At 43.4% G+C, this 20,415-nt stretch overlaps 3 protein-coding genes across 4 annotated transcripts; 2 read left to right on the forward strand and 1 right to left on the reverse strand.

The window, feature by feature from the left end:
* Window positions 1-6,758: 6,758 nt before the first annotated feature.
* GABARAPL2 (GABA type A receptor associated protein like 2) lies at window positions 6,759-8,781 on the reverse strand. 2 transcript variants are annotated; one of them, XM_039331048.1, is made up of 4 exons: window positions 8,646-8,781; window positions 8,498-8,553; window positions 8,022-8,194; window positions 6,759-7,259 (listed from the first exon to the last, which is right to left on the reverse strand). In XM_039331048.1, the coding sequence occupies exons 1-4, from the start codon at window positions 8,677-8,679 to the stop codon at window positions 7,169-7,171; spliced, it is 354 nt and encodes a 117-aa protein (XP_039186982.1). In that variant the 5' UTR covers window positions 8,680-8,781; the 3' UTR covers window positions 6,759-7,168. The 2 variants fall into 2 exon arrangements, with proteins under 2 accessions (XP_039186982.1, XP_039186981.1); XM_039331047.1 differs by having other exon boundaries at window positions 8,022-8,197.
* Window positions 8,652-13,187, forward strand: TMEM231 (transmembrane protein 231). Its single transcript, XM_039331046.1, has 7 exons — window positions 8,652-9,002; window positions 9,082-9,248; window positions 9,471-9,599; window positions 10,828-10,971; window positions 11,971-12,052; window positions 12,132-12,237; window positions 12,622-13,187. Exons 1-7 carry the CDS (start codon window positions 8,678-8,680, stop codon window positions 12,800-12,802), a joined length of 1,134 nt encoding a protein of 377 aa, XP_039186980.1. The 5' UTR covers window positions 8,652-8,677; the 3' UTR covers window positions 12,803-13,187.
* Window positions 13,188-13,330: 143 nt separating this feature from the next.
* LOC120302522 (carbohydrate sulfotransferase 5-like) lies at window positions 13,331-17,342 on the forward strand. Its single transcript, XM_039331045.1, has 2 exons — window positions 13,331-14,163; window positions 15,136-17,342. The coding sequence occupies exon 2, from the start codon at window positions 15,314-15,316 to the stop codon at window positions 16,496-16,498; it is 1,185 nt and encodes a 394-aa protein (XP_039186979.1). The 5' UTR covers window positions 13,331-14,163; window positions 15,136-15,313; the 3' UTR covers window positions 16,499-17,342.
* The last annotated feature ends 3,073 nt before the right edge of the window (window positions 17,343-20,415 follow it).

The following is a 20,415-nucleotide window of genomic DNA, read 5'->3' on the forward strand; positions in this document are numbered from 1 at the left end:
TTTGGAATGTGAACTGTGACCTTTTCCTTTGGGCTTGGACTGAGTGCACTGAAGTTAATTAGAATTTGGAACTTTGGTTGTGTGTATTTGCATCAGTGGCAGTTAGCCCTACTTCTGAGTAAGACAGGTAAAACTCTTACATGTGTAACTTGAGATAGAACATATACTGAAAATATGAGATTACAATTAACTACAAATACCAAATTAATGACAATGGACAATGAACACACTGAATAGTTTCAGCTTTGACTATCAACTGTAAAAGAATCAGCAGTTAAGAAATATAGCAGACTAGTACAGAAGTAAAAAAATTGAAAGCAGGCTAGGAGGAGTATTTGAGAAAATTATCTGTAGTTGCCAAGGACTGATACTGATGGTAACATAAGCACAAATGAAACCAATTGCCTCAAGTAGGGGAGAGAGTTTCAGGCAAAGATACTATGTTTAGAATAAAATGATTGACACTATTCAGCTGAATAATTACAAATTTAAGAAGGTTCCTTTCTATCTCCTAAGGCAATGATTGCAAACCTTTTAGAGACCAAATGTAAGGACCCACCCCACTTTACATCTTAAGAAGACAGAACTCTTGGAATAATTTTTCCAACAGGAATCCTTTATTAAGAGAAAATGGTTGCAGGCGTTCTAGACAGGACTTGGGGTCCAAGCTCTCCCATTCAAGGTTTTAAGGGGTTTCCCAATAGCCCCACCCAATCCCCCCCAACAGTCTCAGGCATTACATTTTCCACCCCTTTTCCTTACTGCAGGCTGGATGGAGACTTCAGAGAAAACTACATGAAAGGTAATAGCCCCCTTTGTTATGATTCGGCCTTTTTGGTGCTATCCACATTCAATCCCTTTGAAGTTGTACCAAAGGAAGTGAGGGCCATAAAGCCCCTTTGTTCACCCCCTTCCCTTCCTTGTATGATAGAATCCAGAGAAGGCAGAAATGGGGTTTTCTATAATTGATAACTAGAGATGAAATATAATTGGATACTGACATCCAGCCCCCTCAAAAATAAGAGAGATCCACCTGAAAGAAAACAAAACAGGTGTAAAAGTTAGTCAGGCTTGTTAGGATACTCTGTGTGAAACTTCTTTAATAGCTTCGGGGCTCTGACATGACGTTTACGGACCCACTCATTTTGTGAGGCAGGGGGTGTTTCCAGGCAACTAGGTACTGAGTCGCTCCATGATATCTCCTAGAGTCTAGGATTTCCTTTATTTCGAAGTGTTGTTCGCCCTCTACCATGATTGGAGGTGGTGGTGGGGGGATTTTTGGTCATAAAGCTGACTGATGCTCTCTTTTCAGCAAGCTGCAATGAAAAATTGGGTGTATTTGCCTGAGATTTTTTGGTAATTCTAATTCTACTGTTACTGGGTTTATGATCCTTTTAATTGGAAAAGGCCCTATATGTTTTGGTCCAAGTTTTTTACAGGGTTGTAGGGACTTTAGGTATTTTGTAGATAGGTACACCATTTCACCTATAATGAATGGTGTAGGCTCAATCCTTTTTTTATCGACTTGTGCTTTGCATGCCTGCCTAGCTTCATCTAGTGCTTTTCTAACTATTGGCCAGGTGTTTTGTAGTTTTTCCATCCATTCTTTCAGTGATGGGATCATTGGTTTGTTTGGAGTTAATTCTGGCATGGGGTTGAAACTTTGACCGGTGGCTATTTGAAAAGGAGTGTAACCTGTGCTGGAGTGGACTGCATTATTGTAGGCCACTTCTGCAAAAGGGAGTAAGTCCGCCCACTCGGTCTGCTGGAAACTAAGAAAACATCTTAAATATTGCTTAAGTACGGAGTTCATTTTTTCAGCCGCCCCATTTCCTTGAGGGTGGTGGCTAGATGTCAGTCCCTGAGTGGTTCCTAAGAGGGATAAAAATTCCTTCCAAAATGCAGACGTAAATTGCACCCCTATCAGAGATGATGCGTTGGGGTGCCCCATGTAATCTGTAAATATGCTGGATGAAAAGTTTTGCTAAGGCTTTTGCATTGGGAATCTTTTGGCAAGGGATAAAGTGCACCTGTTTGGAAAACAAGTCCGTGACCGTCCAGACAACAGTATTCCCATTGCTTTCTGGCAATTCCACTATAAAATCCATGGCTATTTCTCTCCAGGGGGCTGAGGGACTTGCCATTGTTTGTAATAGTCCTGGCGATTTCCCTTGCAACCTCTTTGCAGTGGCACATTTTGGACAACTGGCTACATAACTTTCTATGTCCTTTTTCATGGATGGCCACCAAAATTGATGTTTAATTAAGTGTAAAGTTTTTACAAATCCAAAATGCCCTGCTGATTTTGTGTCATGGCAAAGCTGCATGAAAGTGACTCTTTGGGTTGTTGGTATATATAACTTTTCCCCTACCCAAGGCAACCCGTCTCTCATTGTGCACACATTTTTGTTTTTCTGGAACCATTCATCTGTTTCCAAACTTTTTCTGAATTCAATTCCAGTTTGGCTGTCCAGTTGTGGTTTTAATTTGGCTTGGGTTCTTGTGGTTACTGGTGCTGCCAGTTGTGACTCTGCCATTATTGGTTTAGAGTCTGTGGTTCGTGCGCTGTTATATTGAGGCATGCGAGATAGTGCATCTGCCAGGAAGTTCTTTCTCCCTGGTAAATGTTTGAGCTTAAATTGGAACTGGTGAAAATGTTGGGACCAGCGGGCTTGTTTGGGATTGAGTTTCCTGGGCGTTTTCAGGGCTTCCAAATTTTTGTGATCAGTCCACACCTGGAAGGGGATTTTGTTGCCTTCCAGGAACTGTCGCCACGTGAGTAATGCCCAACGTATTCCATATGCCTCCTTCTCCCATACGGGCCAGCGCTGTTCTGTTTCCGTGAGTTTCTTGGATGTATATGCACAGGGTTGCAATACTCCATCATCATTTTCTTGTAATAGAACAGCCCCCACTGCCACATCACTTGCATCTGCCTGTATTACGAAGGGCTTGTCCATGTCTGGGTGCCTTAGTACTGGTTCGGCAGAAAAAAGTCTCTTTAGTCTCTCAAACGCTGCTTGGCACCCATTGTCCATGTTAGTGGCTGGCTAGGTTTTACTGAGGATGCTCCCTTCGTTTTTAGTAAGTTAGTGAGGGGCAAGGCTATCTGGGCAAATGAGGGGATGAATTGGCGGTAAAAGTTTGCAAAGCCCAGGAAACTTTGTAGTTGCTTTCTTGTGCGGGGTGGTGCCCAATCTAATACTGCTTTGACCTTCTCTGGGTCCATTTCAATGCCCTGGGGGGATATGCGATAACCTAGGTAGTCTATCCTTTCCTGGTGGAATTCGCATTTTGAGAGTTTGGCATATAGGTGGGTGGCTCGCAGCTTCTTTAAAACCGCTCTGACAAGGTTGACATGTTCCTCTTTTGTTTCAGTGAAGATAAGAATGTCGTCCAAGTAAACAAGGACCCCCTTAAACAGGTGCTCCCTTAGAACGTCATTGATTAATTGCATAAAGACTGCAGGGCCCCCTTGTAATCCAAATGGTAAGACTTTGAATTGATAGCACCCCATGGGGCAGTTAAATGCAGTCTTCCATTCATCCCCTTCCTTAATTCTCACGCGATAGTAAGCTTCCCTTAGGTCTAGTTTAGAAAAAATTTTCCCTTTCGAGAGGTATGACAGCATGTCTTTCATGAGGGGCAGAGGGTATAGGTTGCTTTCACTGATTGTATTCAGGGCCCTATAATCCACGCATAAGCCTAAAGAGCCGTCCTTCTTCTCTCTAAAGAGGACCGGGGCAGCCACTTGAGGCTTGGCTGGCTCAATGAAACCTCTCTCTAGGTTTTTTTTTATGAATCTTTCCATTTCCTCCTTCTCCTTTGGGCTCATGGAGTATAATCTGGGCTTCGGGAGTTTTGCCCCAGGCTTGAATTCAATGGTACAGTCTGTGGGTCGGTGGGGGGGGGGAGCTCATCTGCCCTCTCCTCACTGAAAACTTCAGCAAGGTCTCTGTATTCCTCTGGTATTTCTGTTAGTCTTTTCCTCTCCTATGGATGCTTTTTCTATTCTTGATTCTGGTAGCCTCCCTTGGGGTTTTAAGTCGGGAATTTGATTTCTGTCGTCCTCCAATTTACCCAGGGGGTTTCATTTTTTTAACCATTCCATCCCTAGGATCATTGGGCATTCCATGCCTGGGGTCATCACAAACGTTATGTTTGCCCAGGGAGAGGTGTATTGGTAGAGTGGCTAGGGTAGCTGGCACCCCCCCTGCTATGGATCCATCTAACTGGCCAAATGAGATTGGTTGTTCCAGTCTCCTCGATGGGATGCCCAGATTCCCCACTAGTGTTGGGCTAATGAGGCAGCGGGTGCAGCCAGAGTCTATTAAGGCTTTCACCTTCACAGCTTCGGGCATGGGGGGGATTAATATAGTCACTGTCTTGAGGATGGGTGTGATGTGTCCACTTACCAGGGGTTCGCCCTCCGAGCTGTCATCTGAGGCATCCACCGGCCCTGTGGTGTAGGCTGGAGTTTTTTCCCCTTGGTGAGCAGAAGTGGGGGGTTCCGCAATTTCCATCATTCTCATGGCAGTTTCTTTTGGCTTAGCTGAAGACTTTCCGGATTTGCTGATTGGGGATCTGTCTGGGTTGTGCCGGGGGGCTTTGGAGCGGCATTCTACAGCTCGATGCCCTTCCGCATTTGAAACACCCCATTTGCTTCTTGGCTGTAGCCGATGGTTTCACCGGTTCGTGTGTCAGCTCAGGCGGGGGACGGCTCCATTGTTTTCCTCGGCGGTGTCTCTTCAATATGTCGATCTCTGCTTCCTCTGCCAAGATGTACCATTCCTCAAGTTGGTGTGGGTCCCCTCGGGGCAGGCAAGCGTCATATAGATCATAATTTAGTCCGTCTTTGAAATGGCTAAGGAGGATGTCTTCTGGCCAATTCAGTTTGCTGGCAATGGCCCGGAATTCTCGTGTATATTCAGCCACCAGGCGTTTGCCTTGCCTCATCGTCTTCAAATTGTCTTCAAATCGTCTTCTCAGAGAGGACATGAAACGGTTGAAGTTGCTGAGTTCTGGGGCATTGGAGTCATGCAAGTTCACCACCCAATCTGCAGCCGGTCCATCCAGGGCAGACTGCACAATCCGGATGCGGGCTTTGTCGCTGGGGATGTCCTGCCCGTATTCCTCCATGTAACTGAGGACTTGAGTTAGGAAAAACCCCAAGCGTGTTGGCTCCCCTTTGAATTTCACCTCCAACAGCGGACGTCTTGGAATGGATCGGTGCCTCCGTTGTTGGTGGTAGTGTCTTCCGTCCAGATTGCCATCTGTGGTCCGGTAGGGGGTGGGGACTACTGGATCAGCAGATGTCCCCGGGGTTGCAGGTTCCACTTCCCCCTCGGTGTCTCTCCCTTTGCGGCTCCAGGAGCTGGGGCGGCCGTAGGGCTCAGGATTCTCCTCTCCTAGGGAGCTGAGAGTTCTCTTCATCAGGTCAATAGCTTTCTCTAGGATCCAGTCTGAGTACGATGCCCAGCTTTCTCCCTCTTCACTTGCGTGCAGTGATTTCTCCATCTCCTGCTTCCATTCTGGTTGCTTGGTCCCCCATCTCAGGGTCACCTTTCTTGATTCCTTTCTCCACTCACTTTTCTTTCCAACGCCCATTGACCAGCGAGGCTTGCGGTCCCATGTCTCCACCACTTCTTCTCCTGAGGAATCTGACTTCTCTGATCCCAACATCTGGGAAGGTTCCAGTTGGGGCAGCGGCTCTCTTTCAGGGGAGTTTTCCCCCTTTCTTGCTCCATTGTCTGACATGGCAATTTTTTGCAAAATCCCCCGGCAAGGGTCTCCCTTCCAGGTGGATTAATTTTCCAAGGACCCATCCCACTTTGCATCTTAAGAAGACAGAACTCTTGGAATAATTCTTCCAACAGGAATCCTTTATTAAGAGAGAATGGTTGCAGGTGTTCTAGACAGGACTTGGGGTCCAAGCTCTCCCATTCAAGGTTTTAAGGGGTTTCCCAGTAGCCCCACCCAATCCCCCCCTACTTCCAGCAACAGTCTCAGGCATTACATTTCCCACCCCTTTTCCTTACTGCCGGCTGGATGGAGACTTCGGAGAAAACTACATGAAAGGTAATAGCCCCCTAGGGCTATTTGGTGCTATCCACATTCAATCCATTTGAAGTTGTACCGAAGGAAGTGAGGGCCATAAAGCCCCTTTGTTCACCCCCTTCCCTTCCTTGTATGACAGAATCCAGAGAAGGCAGAAATGGGGTTTTCTATAATTGATAACTAGAGATGAAATATAATTGGATTCTGACACCAAGTGCCCAAAAACTGGCCCTGCTCTGCTCCCGCCCCTACCCCACCTGCCTGCAGGGCCACTCCAGGGCCCACCGCAGATCGCCCAAGCAGCCCATGGCCACGCCCTGCAGCATCAACTGCGTGATGGGGCATGAGGGCAGAGTCTTGTCTACGCTGCCTGGCTGCCATGTTCTTGGCTGCGCTGCTCCGCATGGGCCACACTCGGGGGCGACTCTCCTCCAGAGGGGCTGCTGGTGAGGAGGGAGTCGCAGGGGAAGGCAAGACTGGGGCAACAGCACGTGTGCCCACAGAGAGGGCTCTGAGTGCCGCCTCTGGCACCTGTGCCAGAGGTTCGCCACCACTGTCCTAAGGGAATAAAAATAATTTTGCAACCTCTCTATGGTGTCCCTGAATGATTTTGTATTATTTGAAAATGTATTTTATACACTTAATCTTAAAATGCTACTTTATAAAAAAGGAAAGCTGAAATACATAGCAGTATTGCAAAATTTTTGTGACACTAACTTTAATTGTTGCTTAAGCAAAATTCAATAAAAGCAATACACTAACCAAGATAAACATATCAGCATCCTTAGGATATTACAGAAACTGCAATTTCTATGAAACTGTAATTATTATGCTAATATTTAATTCAAAATCCTTCTCCCATCATTAATTTTTTATCTATAGTTGCATCTGTATTTGGATAATGCCACTAAATATGTCTCAACAGAAAGGATGAAATGGAATTTACAGCTATGGTTACACGTGTAATGGAAAAATAAAATGTTATAAATTACTAAGCTAGCAAACAAAAATCTATCAATATATTAAATCAACCCAGTGACAAATGAAAAATGCCCCTCAGGGTCATGATGAAGAACGAGGCTATTTACAAAGCAGCAGGATGGAGATGAAATCAGAAACCAAAGGTGTTTTCTCCACTGTACGCCACATACAAGAAGCCATCCTCATCCTTCTCCTTCTCATAAAGCTGTCCCATGGTTAAACTGTAAAAAAAAGAAAGCAAGAAAACCATCACATACCAATCCAAAAACATGGAGTGGGTGGGTGAGAGGAAGGAGTGAGTAACCCTGCAGACTAAGTTTTGCTGCCTAATGAGTTCTGAATGTATGAATTTGGATGCCTTGTTAAACAAATCCATTAAATAAAGAGGTTTAAGCTGTTTCTCACAAGAAATATACAGTTTTCTCTTCACTGTCTCTGGCTAGAGAGAAACCATAGAGAGCAGTTTGAGATAGTTAGCTTTTTTGTATTTTGGTGCAAAGTCAAAAAAATGGGAAGTAACAGAGAAAACAAGGTCCTCTATAGTGGATGAAATAGTGCAGTAGAATGAAAATGGAAATTTGGTATCAGTTTCCTTAAATTAATCCCTAACTTTAATCTGATTTTCAAGTACAGGGATTGGCAAGTGGTGCACATCCCACCCTGGTGTCTTGGCTCCCACAATCTTATGTCACTAGAGCTTGACTAGAGCTAATAGTCGAGTCTCCATGATAAGCACTTTGCACGGGGATAGTGGCATCAAAACAACAGAACCAAACAGTTAATTATTGGGAAATATTAATAGAATTTAACATGAATGTTATCTAGGAAATGTTAAATGTTGAAATTGAGAGAAGAAATCTGTTCTACTTTAGAAAGTGGCTACATCCACTATCCAAGATTTTGTAGGTGCACTCCACAATTTCCAGAAATTAAAGGCTGACTTTTGTCCTGTTACTACATACGACACCCCCACCCCCGCTCACCTAGATTGCGGGACAGTCTTGTCTACAAAGAGAAATATGGCCTTCTCGGAGGGCAACTGGATCCGCTTCCTTATGATCCACATGAACTGAGCCACGGTTATATCAGAGGGAACCAGGTACTTCCTCTTGTCGATGTCCACAATCTGGGATCCAGAGACCTTTTCGACTATCACCTGCTTGGAGACGGAAGAAATTTATCTCGGCCAGGCCCCCCCTCCGCCCCCCCTTCAGCCCAGTCACGCGTCGGTCTGTCTAGGGACGATCCACCGGGAGAGGGTCGTGGCGCCTCCTGTTCACTAGGAAAGAAGGGCCTGCCGCTCCTTGCACAGCCCGCCCCCCCCCCCGCCAGAGCCGCTGCCGGGAGGAAATGACAAGGCTGCCCCCGCCGCCCGCCTTGAGCATCCCGAGCCGCCTCGAGCGCCCCCCGGGCGGCCTCTGCACTCGAGCGAAGCCCGCTTCCCGTTCCGCCGACTCACCGGGACGCGGTCTGGGTACTTGGCCCGGATCTTGGCGGACTCCACGCATCGATGCTCTGTGGAGAAGGCGAGGAGAGCCGCGTCAGGCGGCCTAGCCCGCCCGCCGCCCCACCCACCCACCCACCCACCCGCGGCGTGGCCCGCTTACCCAGCGCGTGGTCCTCCTTGAACATCCACTTCATGGTCGGGCGGTCCGGCGGCGGGCGGGCGAGTCGGGCCTTTAGTCCTCCAGCAACTCTTCGGCAGCCGCAGCAGCCCCTCTGCGCGCGGGAGGGGCGGGACGTCCGCCGACGCTCCGCGGGCGCGCCCTCCGCCGCGGCGATTGGTTGGCAGGGTGGCGCGCCCGTCGCCGTGGAGACGCGCGGCGGCATGGCCTGGCTGGAGGTGGCTGCGGGCGGCGGCGGCGGCCGACGCGGCCGGCTGTGTTCCCTGGCGGCGCTGGGGCTGCTGCTGCTGGGCGCGCTCACCTACGTGCCGCCCCTGCTGGTGGCCTACCGGAGCCACGGTGGGTTCGGCGGAGGGGGCGCCCCGGGCGGGACTGTCGCTCGCCCGCCCCGTCTCACTTGCTCTCGGTCTCTCCGCAGGTTTCTGGCGCTCGCGGAGCAGCTACGCCGAGCAGCCCGTAGTCCGCTTCCGGCACGAGGTGCTCCTGGCCGCGCTAACCGAGGGCGGCGGCGGGCCGGTGGGCTGGAGCTCCTTCGCCGCCTGCAATCGCCTGCTGGGCGGCCGGCTGCGTGTCCCGCTCGTCTCGGTACGGCGGGAATGGCTGGGCTGCGTCGCTGCCGTCGCGGCGGGGACCGAGCCTGCTCCGGAAAGCGCTGGGGCCGCCCCCGCGAGAACGCGTTCCTGGGTCGGGGTCCGCGTGGTTGCCTGGCAACGGGCCACGTTCAGGGTGCCCAGCCGGAACTTTGTTTAAGCTGTATCTGTCCGGTAGGCGCCACGGTGGCGTCCTAATGTTCCTTCTGTGTTCCAGGCTCGGGAGGAAGATTCTAACCGGGATGGAGTAATGGACCAGCTCCATTTTCAGCTGGAGCTTCCGCTCCTCCCCTCCGAACGAGTCGTGGGGATTCAGCTTCTGCTGACTTTCTCCTACGAGTTGCACGTGAGTGTCCTCCGGTGGCAGCGGGGAGAGTCTCCCCAGCAACTCTTTCGATAGGAGGACAACTGGCTTGCATTGGTCTTTTGGTGGTGAACACTGTTGCCTTTCTCTGCTTTTTGTTTGAAGCAGAACAACATTTCTGTCCCATTAGGTGAGAGCTCCAGGCATTTAGCTTCAGCAGAGACTGAGATTTAATGCAAAACTTGGGCAGGAAAACTACTGTTCAAACAGAAGGTTAAATTAATTAATTTAATTTTACCCAGAGAAAAATTCTGCTGCTGAGAGGAAGGCTGAAAAGGAACCTGTTGTACTATTAAGTACAATACTGTCAATTAACAGAGGCTCTGGGTAGCTAATTATCATTTCTCTCCTCTAAAGCAGAATGATAAAGCAGAGCCAGTTTGGTCTAATGGTGAAGACTAGAAGCCAGGAGACCCTGAGTTCTTAGGCACAAAAAAGCTGGCTGGGTGACTTTGGGCAAGCCACTGTCTCAGCCCAATGTAAGTAACAGGATATTTGTTGTGAGGAAAATAGAGGAGGAAGGAGTATTGTCTGTGTTCGCTGCCTGGAGTTATTTATAAAAACAATAATGGCAGGATATAAATAAATATTGTAAGTTGCAGGTCTGGAGAGAAACTGAGCAGGGAGCTTAATAGTTACAGTGCTCAGGATAGTTTCAGAAAACACTAAAAATACGAAACTGCATAATCTAGGAAAACTGGGAGCATTTTTTTTGCGGAATACTGGAACTTTTATGTAATAAAATTGAATGGTGGGAAAAGTAGGATAGATAAATGGAACTCTTTATTGATTGGTGCCAATTGGGATGGTTTAAAAAGCAATCGTATTTACAGAGGACAGTGCTTCCTATGTATAATGCAGTAGTGGGTGTGGTATACACAATATATTTAACTGTTGTTTCTGAGGAAATGTGCAATTCTATTCATGTCCTATGTTGAGTTTATGTCTTGTGATTGGTATTGAAATAGAAATGTTATTTGTTGTGGACTGTACATTTTTTAAAATGTTCTTACACAACAAATTTTAAAATTGCAACCTCTTTTTTCAGGTTCTTTAAGTCTTTGGGAATTCTATATATAGCTGCTTGATTTAACTGCTAGATTCTACATTTCTCAGTAATTATAATTCTACTTTTTGTGACATGATGCTGAGATTGTGGTATAACAATTCTCTCCCCATCTTTCTGATTTATTTACTGCTCTCATTCCAGAGAATGTCTACTTTTGTGATGCAGAGCATGGCTTTTTTGCAGTCTTTTAGCCCTGTGCCAGGATCGCAGGTGTTTGTAAATGGAGATCTCAAACTTCATCAGAGGCAGCCCCTTCTCCATGCTGGGCTAGATAGCAGATATAATGTGAGTGTTGTCTTTCCCCATCTCACTTTCTTCAGTTGGTTGTGTTATCCTTTGCCTATTTTTTCTTCTGCAACTGCTCTGGCTGAAGTCATATACTATATTCAGTGGACTATGCTTAGATTTGTGTTACTAAGTATTCAGCAAGTTTGAAAATCCGATAAAAACTAAGGAGATATCAGAAAATAAAGGCCATCTGGAGGCAAGTAACAGCATAAGCTGTGATCCTGATTGAATTTGTGAACTGAGATTTGTGAACATTTTTTCAAAATGTTTTATTGATAATAAACAGTTGTGCTAGTGTACAGGTAGTCCTTGTTTAGTGATCACGATTGGGACTGGCAAGTTGTTAAGTGAAGCAGTAGCTGAGTGAAACAATAATTACAATCTTACTTCAGCTTTCCTTTTTTAAAATGTTAATTTTAAAGATAAAAAACTGTATTAGATACAAAATTAAAAAGGAAGCAAACCTATAAAAACATATAATCTCTCCTTAAAAAGAATGTTATTTGGATGCATATATTTCCATCTACATATAATCTTGTTTTTGCTTATTCATTAAAGTTCCCAGATAAGAGTTTGATAATATTAAATTGACTACATGACAAGTGTGGCTTTTTGGATTTTTCTCATACAGAATAATTACCTTGTCTTTTAAAATCCAATAAACCATGCATTTATCTTAAAAAAAATACAGGATACCTTAGTTGAAAGAAAAATACATATAACAAATCCTTTCAAAGTATTTGATTTTATGAACATTGTCAGTGTATATTTGGTCAGTTGGCAATTTACAAAATCTGAGCAATTATGAAAGGTTTTGTGTTTATATGAAACCAAGTTTTCTTTTTACCCAGTAGAGTATTACAAGAATACAAGTTAAACCAAGATGGAAACCTATATCTTTTAATATATGTCTAAAAGTATTCATCATACATTCTGATGCAAGTTAACATTTAGTAAGATCCTGTGTCCAATGCAAAATTCTCTTCACTATGACAGGTATCTGTGATCAATAGTACAAGTCCTTTTGCACAAGACTATGATTTTGTGAACATTTTTGAAACATATCAGAAGAGGAATGGTGAGTTTTCACAGAATTTTTTACATTTTTGTATGCAAAGCATTTGGCTTAATATTAATTATAATTATTTCCTTTACAGTTACAACAGTTTTGGCTGGTCCCGGTCCCATTTGGGTGACTGGAAGATCACCAGATCAACCATTTGTGATCCGGGCCTTCATCCATTATCCGATGGAATTGATTGTATATCCTTTGGCTACCAGTTGGTGATAGTTTTGGTTTATGGCACTTGGCCTCAACAACTGATACAACTATGGCTGTTGTATTAAGACTTGTAGCCTAGCTAACATTAGGTTAGAAAAATACCATGAAACTCAAACAGGATGTATCTCTAAAAAATGTTTCTAGCATTAAAAAAAAAAAGCTTAAAGGTTTTATGGTGCATTTTATGTTGGACTGGGGGAAAGGAGATCTTGGAGGTTCTCATTTCTTGACTGTCCCTGGCCACTCTTGGAGGGGGAGGTGGAATGCTTCCCAGTTCACATGACTAGCCAAAAGAATCGGAAGTGCACATCCTTGCCTTCATATGAAGATGCTTCAGATTCTAAATATTCCTTGACTTTTAGCACATATCAGCCAGGCTTCTGGGAGATGATGAAGTTTGCCTGGATGCAGTACATTAGCATCCTCCTGATATTTTTGTGGATTTTTGAAAGAATAAAAATCTTCCTTCTTCGAAATCAAGTGCTGAACATAGTGCCGGTGTCTCTGCTTCCCCCACTGTTGTCCTATAAAGAGCACCAGTCCTGACCTGCAGAGGAGAAAGAACTTTGCTCTCAGTGGCCTCCACTGCTTTTGCATTTGGAAGATGAGGCTTTCCACACATTGGGTTCATACATTATTTTGCAAAGTTTATTGTGAGTTCTCAGTGTAGATTTTCTTTCCTGTCCTATTTTCAGAAATCTGTTTGTTATTATGGTCTATCAGATGCATATCAGCCATAATAAGTGGCAAGAAAAACCTTTTAATGAAAATTATACAAATGAGTTTTACTGTCTGTAAGTACATAACTGAATCCCAGTCTTGATGGCAAAATCCTCTAGAAGGAATTAACTACAGAAACAAAAAGAACATTCTTTGAAAAGACAGATTTTCTTTGCAAGAATACTGAAATAAAGAATGCCTTTGTTCTTTTTCCACTGTGTTTGCAAAATCCCCAAGGAGAAAATCAAGGGCCATCATCAGTCAGGAGCTATTATTGTCTCAGAAAGCATGGGTTCTTTCACCTGGCATGCAAGTCCAATGAATAATGCCAGATAGATGGGTAGGAAAAAAAACTTTTATTAGCAAAAAAAGAGGTTACTCAGAAGCAAGTTCCAAATGGGTGCACTCCTTTTTGGAGCAGACCCTCTTTTATATAAATTTGAAAGATACTCATTTTCACGGAAACATTGACCAGTCATTAAGAGCAACATTTTGTGTGTGTAACTCTCTGCCTGTAAAATCTTTTCAGCCCTATATAGCAAAATATTTCAACTTGCAAGTTGATGTGACTAACAGTTTATTAACACATAAATGTAATTGGACTAAGGTTAAGTAAATTGGGTCATGGATCACCTTTCCACTTTTGCCAAACTTCCTCATCCCTTGCAAACCTCAGCAATGAAGAGAAAAGCAGAGCTTCTCCCATAGAACTTTTGGTGTCACCTGGTGAAGCTGCTTTTATGGATTTAAGGATGGGGGGGGAGAAGAGTTTCCTTTTCTCAACAGGCTCTAGGTCTAGGGCAAAATGCTGCTGCTCATCATGGAGAGCTGCTGACCTAGTAGGTTCTGGTAGCCCCTCTGCTTTAACTGCAGCACGGAGAGGTTCGCTGTTGTGGGCTAGCCGGTTGCGGTGGGGCTGGAGGGAGGGAGCCTGTCCATTAGGCACTGCAAGCTCCTTCCAGGAGGGAAGAAGTGGCCCACCCGCCTCCATCTTCCATAGGGCCAGTCCCTGATTGGCGTCTCCCTCGCTGACGCCCCCCGCCCAAGCATTCACCCACCGCGCAGCCGTAGAGGAACGGCCACGTCTGAATGTCGCTCATTGTATGCGGAGCAGGCGCCGCAGCCTCACCTTCGTGCCTCCTCCGATTAACCGCGACCTCTTTAGTCGCCCGCCGGCATATACTGAGGTTAGGGGCCGGGATGGGGAGGGGCTGGTACCGGGTGCGTGTAGCGTCTGGAAAAGAGGAGGCTTGCAGTTCCAGGTATCGGGATGAACGACGGTCGAGGCGCGCTCTCTTCCTCCGACCGGGTATCTATCCATCAGCTGGCGGACAATCGCGCCTGGAGCCACGAGGACGCGGATGCCGACCGGCTCGCTTGAGCGTCTGAGTAGGGACCGGGAAGAGTGTCTGCATCCGGACCTTGGCGCCGGCAGACACAACTCTCACCAGCTGCGCTATTTGCAAGCCCGGAATCTCCCCCCCCCCGCCCCCGCTCCGCGATTTTAGGCGGGCGGGGCCGACCTCCGAATCCCAAACTTTCTAGCTAGCAGGAACGGCTGCAGCTAAAACGAGCCCCCTCCCTTCAAAAATAGTTGTGGAGTTATTTTTGCTCAAGAACACTGTGAAGACTTTTCCCCAATAGCACTTAGCAGTAGCACTTAGACTTTATATACAGCTTCACAGCGCCCAGTCTAAGCGGTTTACAGAGTCAGCATATTGTCCCCAACAGTCTGGGTCCTCATTTTACCGACCTCGGAAAGATGGAAGACTGAGTCAACCTTGAGTCAGTCAGGATCGATGGAATCAAATTCCTGGCAATGTGAGCAGAGTTAGCCTGCAATACTGCATTCTAACCACTGCGCCACCACGGCTCTTACGTATTTAAAAATTTTGTACCCAAGAAAAATCTTCCTGTAAAAATCTTCTTGTACTCAAAAAGCAATTATTTTGCTTCTGTATTTTACTTGTTTTATGAGAGTTAAAGGAAACCTGAACCCCAAACTCTTAAATTGTTCACTCCTTAATATGAGAGAGAGGCTGAATTCTGTGTTTTAAGGCTGGGTAGAGGAAAAGATACTAATAAATAATGCATATAAATTGGAATAGCAGAATTCTTATCTAACCTGTTTATTAACAACCCATATACATTTCTTTTAGCTTTTCTCATCACTGTGGATCCATGATGCAGTAATCTGGGATTCTCCATACAGTTCATTTATCCACCCCCAATGTGTAATTTGTAAAACTGCTAAAGCATAATTCTATCAAACTGATGCTTTAAAAAGTGGTGATCACCTTCTCTCCAGCATTCCAGTTGTACTCAGCTTCACCCAGGATGCTGAGGCTTCGCCTTTCCAGTGCCACAACTGCAATTATCTTGGCAATCCAGACAGGATTTCTATTCTTTCTATATATTCAACAAAGTGGCTTCATTCCACGGTCTATGGAAAAACCTGCCCAGGTGCACATCCTCATCCTTTCCTCTTGGAGGTCAGGCTCTTCCTTTGTGGGGCAACTCTTTAGTCAGCACCCCAATGTCTTCTATCTGATGGAGCCAGCCTGGCATGTGTGGGCAACCATGTACCAAAACAGCGCCAAGGTCTTGCACATGGCTGTGCGGGATCTCATCCGGTCTGTCTTCAAGTGTGACATGTCGGTGTTCGATGCCTATTTGCCCTGGAAGAGAAACAGAAACTTGTCTGATCTGTTCCAGTGGGCTGTGAGCCGGGCATTATGCACAATACCTGCTTGTGAATTCTTCCAACGGTCTGATATTACTGGTGAAAGTGCTTGCAAAACTGTCTGTGGCAAGTATCCTTTTAGTAAAGTGGAAGAGGCCTGCAAGACCTATAGCCATGTTGTCCTAAAGGAAGTCCGTTTCTTTGACCTCAAAGTGCTCTACCCACTCCTTGCTGACCCCTCCCTGAATCTCAAAATCATTCACCTGGTCCGTGACCCCAGGGCTGTCCTGAAATCTCGGGAACAATCTGTCAAAGCCCTTGCCCGTGACAATGGAATAATTCTGGGTATAAATAGCAGCAGAGTGGATGACACTGGCTTTAAAGTCCTGCAGGAGATTTGTAGAAGCCACATTCAGATCTATGAAACAGCTAGTCAGAAGCCTCCATTATTTTTAAAAGATCGTTACTTATTAATCCGATTTGAAGACATTGTGCGGGATCCTTTAATGGAAATTACTGCATTGTATACATTTACAGATCTTATTTTGACCCAGAAACTTAAAAATTGGATCTATAATATTACACATGGACAAGGACCGAGTAAAAAGAGAGAAGCTTTCCAAATCACTTCTCGAGATGCACTCAATGTTTCCCAGGCATGGAGAAATGTTCTTTCATTTCAGAAAGTCCAAAAAGTGCAAGAAGTTTGTAGAGGTGCTTTAAATATACTTGGTTATCAATTTGTAAATTCTGAGAAAGAGCAGAAAGATTTGTCTTTAGATCTAATACTGCCATATCGGAGAACCCAATTTCGCTGGGCATTGTTTCATGAAAACTAGATCAAATATTCCCTTGTACATTTGTCATATAACTTGAAAAGATTTGTTGGTTTCAGTACATCTGGTAATTTCTCTTAGAAATTTTATCAAACCAAGGAACTGTATACGTATCTTTTGCTTTTTCAAATTAATAATAATGGATAACTTCCAGACTAGCTTTATAAAGCAACATTGCAAGGAATTATTTTTCACCTGCACATGGGTATAATTTTGATATGCTAGAGAATGCCTTCTTGCTTTTTGTTTTTCTAAGTTCTCTTAGAACTTAGGACTACAGTATTACTGAAAAGAAATATGGTTGGTTGGGTTGGGAATTTGTCACTCTGAAATGTTAATGCACTCAAACTTCCACGTGCCCCAGGGAACAACAGGAATAGAAATCCAGTGACTGGAAGGATTTATTTCATTATATATTTTTACAACCTATATCTCCTTTATCTGTGTACCCCAACATGTCACAGCTCTAAATTTGTCTCTGTGTTTATTATACTCCTATTTTTTTAATATGGGCACCCCTGATTATCTGTAATAGTGAGAATTAGTTCCTAATGAAAATTACATAAAAAATGTATTATTATTTTTTTGCAATATAGTTGGAAATCAATACCCTTGGGAATATTTTTATCATATTGAAAGCAGTATCCAACACTGGGCAGATGAATATTGCAAATGTGTGCAATTTATGTTATATGCTAGCATAACAAATGGGGTAGACACCACAGATCATATGCCAAAAATATGTGTGTTTAGATTCTCATATATCTATGTAGATACCCAGTAATTTCTCTGTACTACCTCTGTGCTAGGTTTTCTGGTAAGGAGCTGGGAATAAAAATAATTTAGATTGGAGAGAAAAAGGAGGTGGGGAGAGGAGGAGTGGCAAATATGGAGTTGCATCTTTATTAAGAGAAAATGATTGCAGGCATGCTAGACAGGATCTGAGGAATTCTCTCCCATCCTTCAATGTTTTAAGTGTTCCCAAGCAGCCACCCGACCCCACAGTTCTTCCGGGTGATGATCACTCATCCTCTCTTTTCCCAGATCCCAGCCCCCCCCCCACTGCCGGCAAAAGGGAGACTTCAGAGAGCGAGTAGATGAAAGGTGATGGCCATATTGTTATGGTCAGTCCTCTTGATGAGAATCAGCATCCAGTCCTTTGTAGTTTAATGAAGGAAGTGAGAGCCATAACCCCCTCCCTGCTCATCCCCCTTCCCCTTCATAGTATGACAGAATCCAGAGAGAGCAGAAACGTTTTTTTTTTTCCTGAGTAGGTAAGCTAGAAATGAAGTATAATTTGATTCTGACATCCTGCCCCCCTTAAAAATCAGAGAGATCCACCTGTAAAGAAAACAAAACAGGTATAAAAGTTAGTCTGGCTTGTTAGGATACTCTGTGTGAAACTTCTTTAATAGCTTCGGGGCTCTGACATGACGTTTATGGACCCACTCGTTTTGTGAGGCGGGGAGGTGTTTCCACGCTAATAGGTATTGAGTTGCCCCATGATATCTCCTAGAGTCTAGGATTTCCTTTATCTCAAAGTGTTGTTCGCCTTCCACCATGATTGGAGGTGGGGGGGGGATTTTTGGCCGTAAGGGTGACTGATGTTCTCTTTTCAGCATGCAGTGAAAAATTGGGTGTATTTGCCTAAGATTTTTGGGTAATTCTAATTCTACTGTTACTGGGTTTATGATTCTTTTAATTGGAAAAGGCCCTATATATTTTGGTCCAAGTTTTTTACAGGGTTCTAGGGATTTTAGGTATTTTGTAGATAAGGATACCATTTCTCCTATAACAAATGGTGTAGGCTTAACCCTTTTTGTGCTTTGTATGAATGCCTAGCTTCATCTAGTGCTTTTCTAACTATTGGCCAGGTGTTTTGTAATTGTTCCATCTATTCTTTCAGTGATGGGATCGCCGATTCATTTGGGGTTAGTTCTGGCATGGGGTTGAAACTTTAACCGGTAGCTATTTGTTTTTTGTTTGATTTTTTCAATTTTTTTATTTTTTAAACCAACAAAACAAAACATAACATACATACGCACAAAGTATATACTCCTTTTTTTTAACAGCAATTTTGTAACGGTAATCTATTATTTACATTTCCCCCCTTATTCTTCTTTAGATATATTTGTCGTTGTCCTGTTGTTTCTTATTTGCATTTTTCTTCCTTCAAATTATACTTCATACTAAAAATAATACATATTATTACTATACATTATTATACACACATTTTCCACTTAACCTTCCCACATTTATTCTCTATTATTTCTAGTCTCCAACCAGTCATACCACTTGTTCCATATTAGATAGTACTGTGTATCTCTTTTGTTAATTTGTCCATCTCAGCACAGTCCAGGATTTTTCTTATCATTTCTTCCTCTGATGGTATATTTTCATTTTTCCAGAACTGTGCGTATGCTATTCTTGCTGCCATTGTTATATGTAGAATTAAGTACCGTATTTCTTTACTATGTTTTCTGTTTAAAATACCCAGGAAAAAGATCTCTGGTTTCCAGTCTACAGGTTGGTCTATTATTTCTTCGATCCATCTTCTTATTTTAGTCCAGTATTTTTTCGCAATTGGGCATGTCCACCATAAATGGTAATATGTTCCACGTACTTTTTTACATTTCCAACATGTTGGCGAATTGTTCTGGAACATCTTGGCAAGCTTTGCTGGTGGAAGATGCCATCTGTAAAACATCTTCAACTGGTTTTCCTTGAATGCCGCTGTCAATTTTATGTTTATTTCCCATATTTTTTCCCATTTCTCCAATTCTATATTTATATCAGAATTTTTTTTGCCCATCTAATCATTGTGTCTTTGACAACCTCATCTTCCATTTTATATCTCAATAGATACTTGTATAAATTGCTAATTAATTTTATTTCTGTTCCATATATAATTTTATCCAATTCTTGCGGCTCTTTTTGTATTTCATATAATTTTTTAGATTGCATATTTAGATTGAATTTGTGTAAATCTCCACCAGTCAATCTCTCTGCCTATATCTTGTTCTAATTCTTGTTTTGTTTTCAGATTTCTCTGTTTGTTTACTAATTCCTTGTATCTAATTATCTTATTTATATCCAGTAGGTTTGGGTGCTTCAGAGCTTCTTTTGGGGATAACCACATTGGAATTCTTATATAATGTTTTTGTTTTATTTTTTCCCAAGTCTGTAGCAATGCATTCCTAACTACGTATCTTTGAAAGTATCTGTGTATTTTATATTTTTCGTCCCACCCCGTTTGCAAGTCATGTCCTTCTATTGTTAAAACTCTAGTATTTTTCAATTCCATCCAATCTTTTAGCCAAGTTAGGCTCGATTCTTTGTAGTATATTTCCCACTCTGGTAACGCCAATCCCCTTTATCTTTCATATCTTGCAAGAGTTTTAATTTAATCCTGGGTTTTTTCCTTTGCCATATAAATTTAGTGACCAATTTATTTAATTCTTAAAGAATGTTTTCCCTAATTTTATTGGAATAACTTGGAACAGAAATAATATTTTTGGCAATATATTCATTTTGACTATAGAGATCCTCCCTAAAAATGAAATTTGTAGATTTTCCCAATTTTCTAAATCTTTTTTTAGCTGGTATAATATTTTATCATAATTATCCTTAATCAAGGAACACTTCGCTGTAAGCCAGATCCCTAAATATTTTATTTTCTTAGTTATCTTTGTTTTATCTTCCAGTTCACTTTCCTGTGCCTTTATAAGATTTTTGTTTATTAATTTGGATTTATTCTTATTGATCTTAAGTCCGGCTATCTCACTGAATTCTTCTATTTTTTTGAATCAATTTAAGGCTGGTTTCTAATGGATCTTCCAAAATGAATACCAAATCAATACCGAAGGCTTGGATCTTATATTCTTCCTTCTTAATTTTGAAACCCTTTATATCTTAGTCCT

Source organism: Crotalus tigris, unplaced genomic scaffold (genome assembly GCF_016545835.1).
Source record: "Crotalus tigris isolate CLP2741 ecotype Arizona unplaced genomic scaffold, ASM1654583v1 scf7180000024433.2000942, whole genome shotgun sequence".
Taxonomy (NCBI): Eukaryota; Metazoa; Chordata; class Lepidosauria; order Squamata; family Viperidae; genus Crotalus; species Crotalus tigris.

What these genes read in the sequence shown, in the direction of transcription:
- GABARAPL2 (XM_039331047.1), bottom strand. Translation starts at nt 8,679, where the DNA reads ATGAAGTGGATGTTCAAGGAGGACCACGCGCTGG. An exon ending in CAAGGAGGACCACGCGCTGG is followed by an intron (nt 8,554 to 8,645) that starts GTAAGCGGGCCA and finishes CCTTCTCCACAG; the next exon opens with AGCATCGATGCGTGGAGTCC. An exon ending in AGTACCCAGACCGCGTCCCG is followed by an intron (nt 8,198 to 8,497) that starts GTGAGTCGGCGG and finishes TCCGTCTCCAAG; the next exon opens with CAGGTGATAGTCGAAAAGGT.
- TMEM231 (XM_039331046.1), top strand. Translation starts at nt 8,678, where the DNA reads ATGGTCGGGCGGTCCGGCGGCGGGCGGGCGAGTCGGGCCTTTAGTCCT. An exon ending in TGCGTGTCCCGCTCGTCTCG is followed by an intron (nt 9,249 to 9,470) that starts GTACGGCGGGAA and finishes TCTGTGTTCCAG; the next exon opens with GCTCGGGAGGAAGATTCTAA. An exon ending in GGCTAGATAGCAGATATAAT is followed by an intron (nt 10,972 to 11,970) that starts GTGAGTGTTGTC and finishes TCACTATGACAG; the next exon opens with GTATCTGTGATCAATAGTAC.
- LOC120302522 (XM_039331045.1), top strand. Translation starts at nt 15,314, where the DNA reads ATGCTGAGGCTTCGCCTTTCCAGTGCCACAACTGCAATTATCTTGGCA.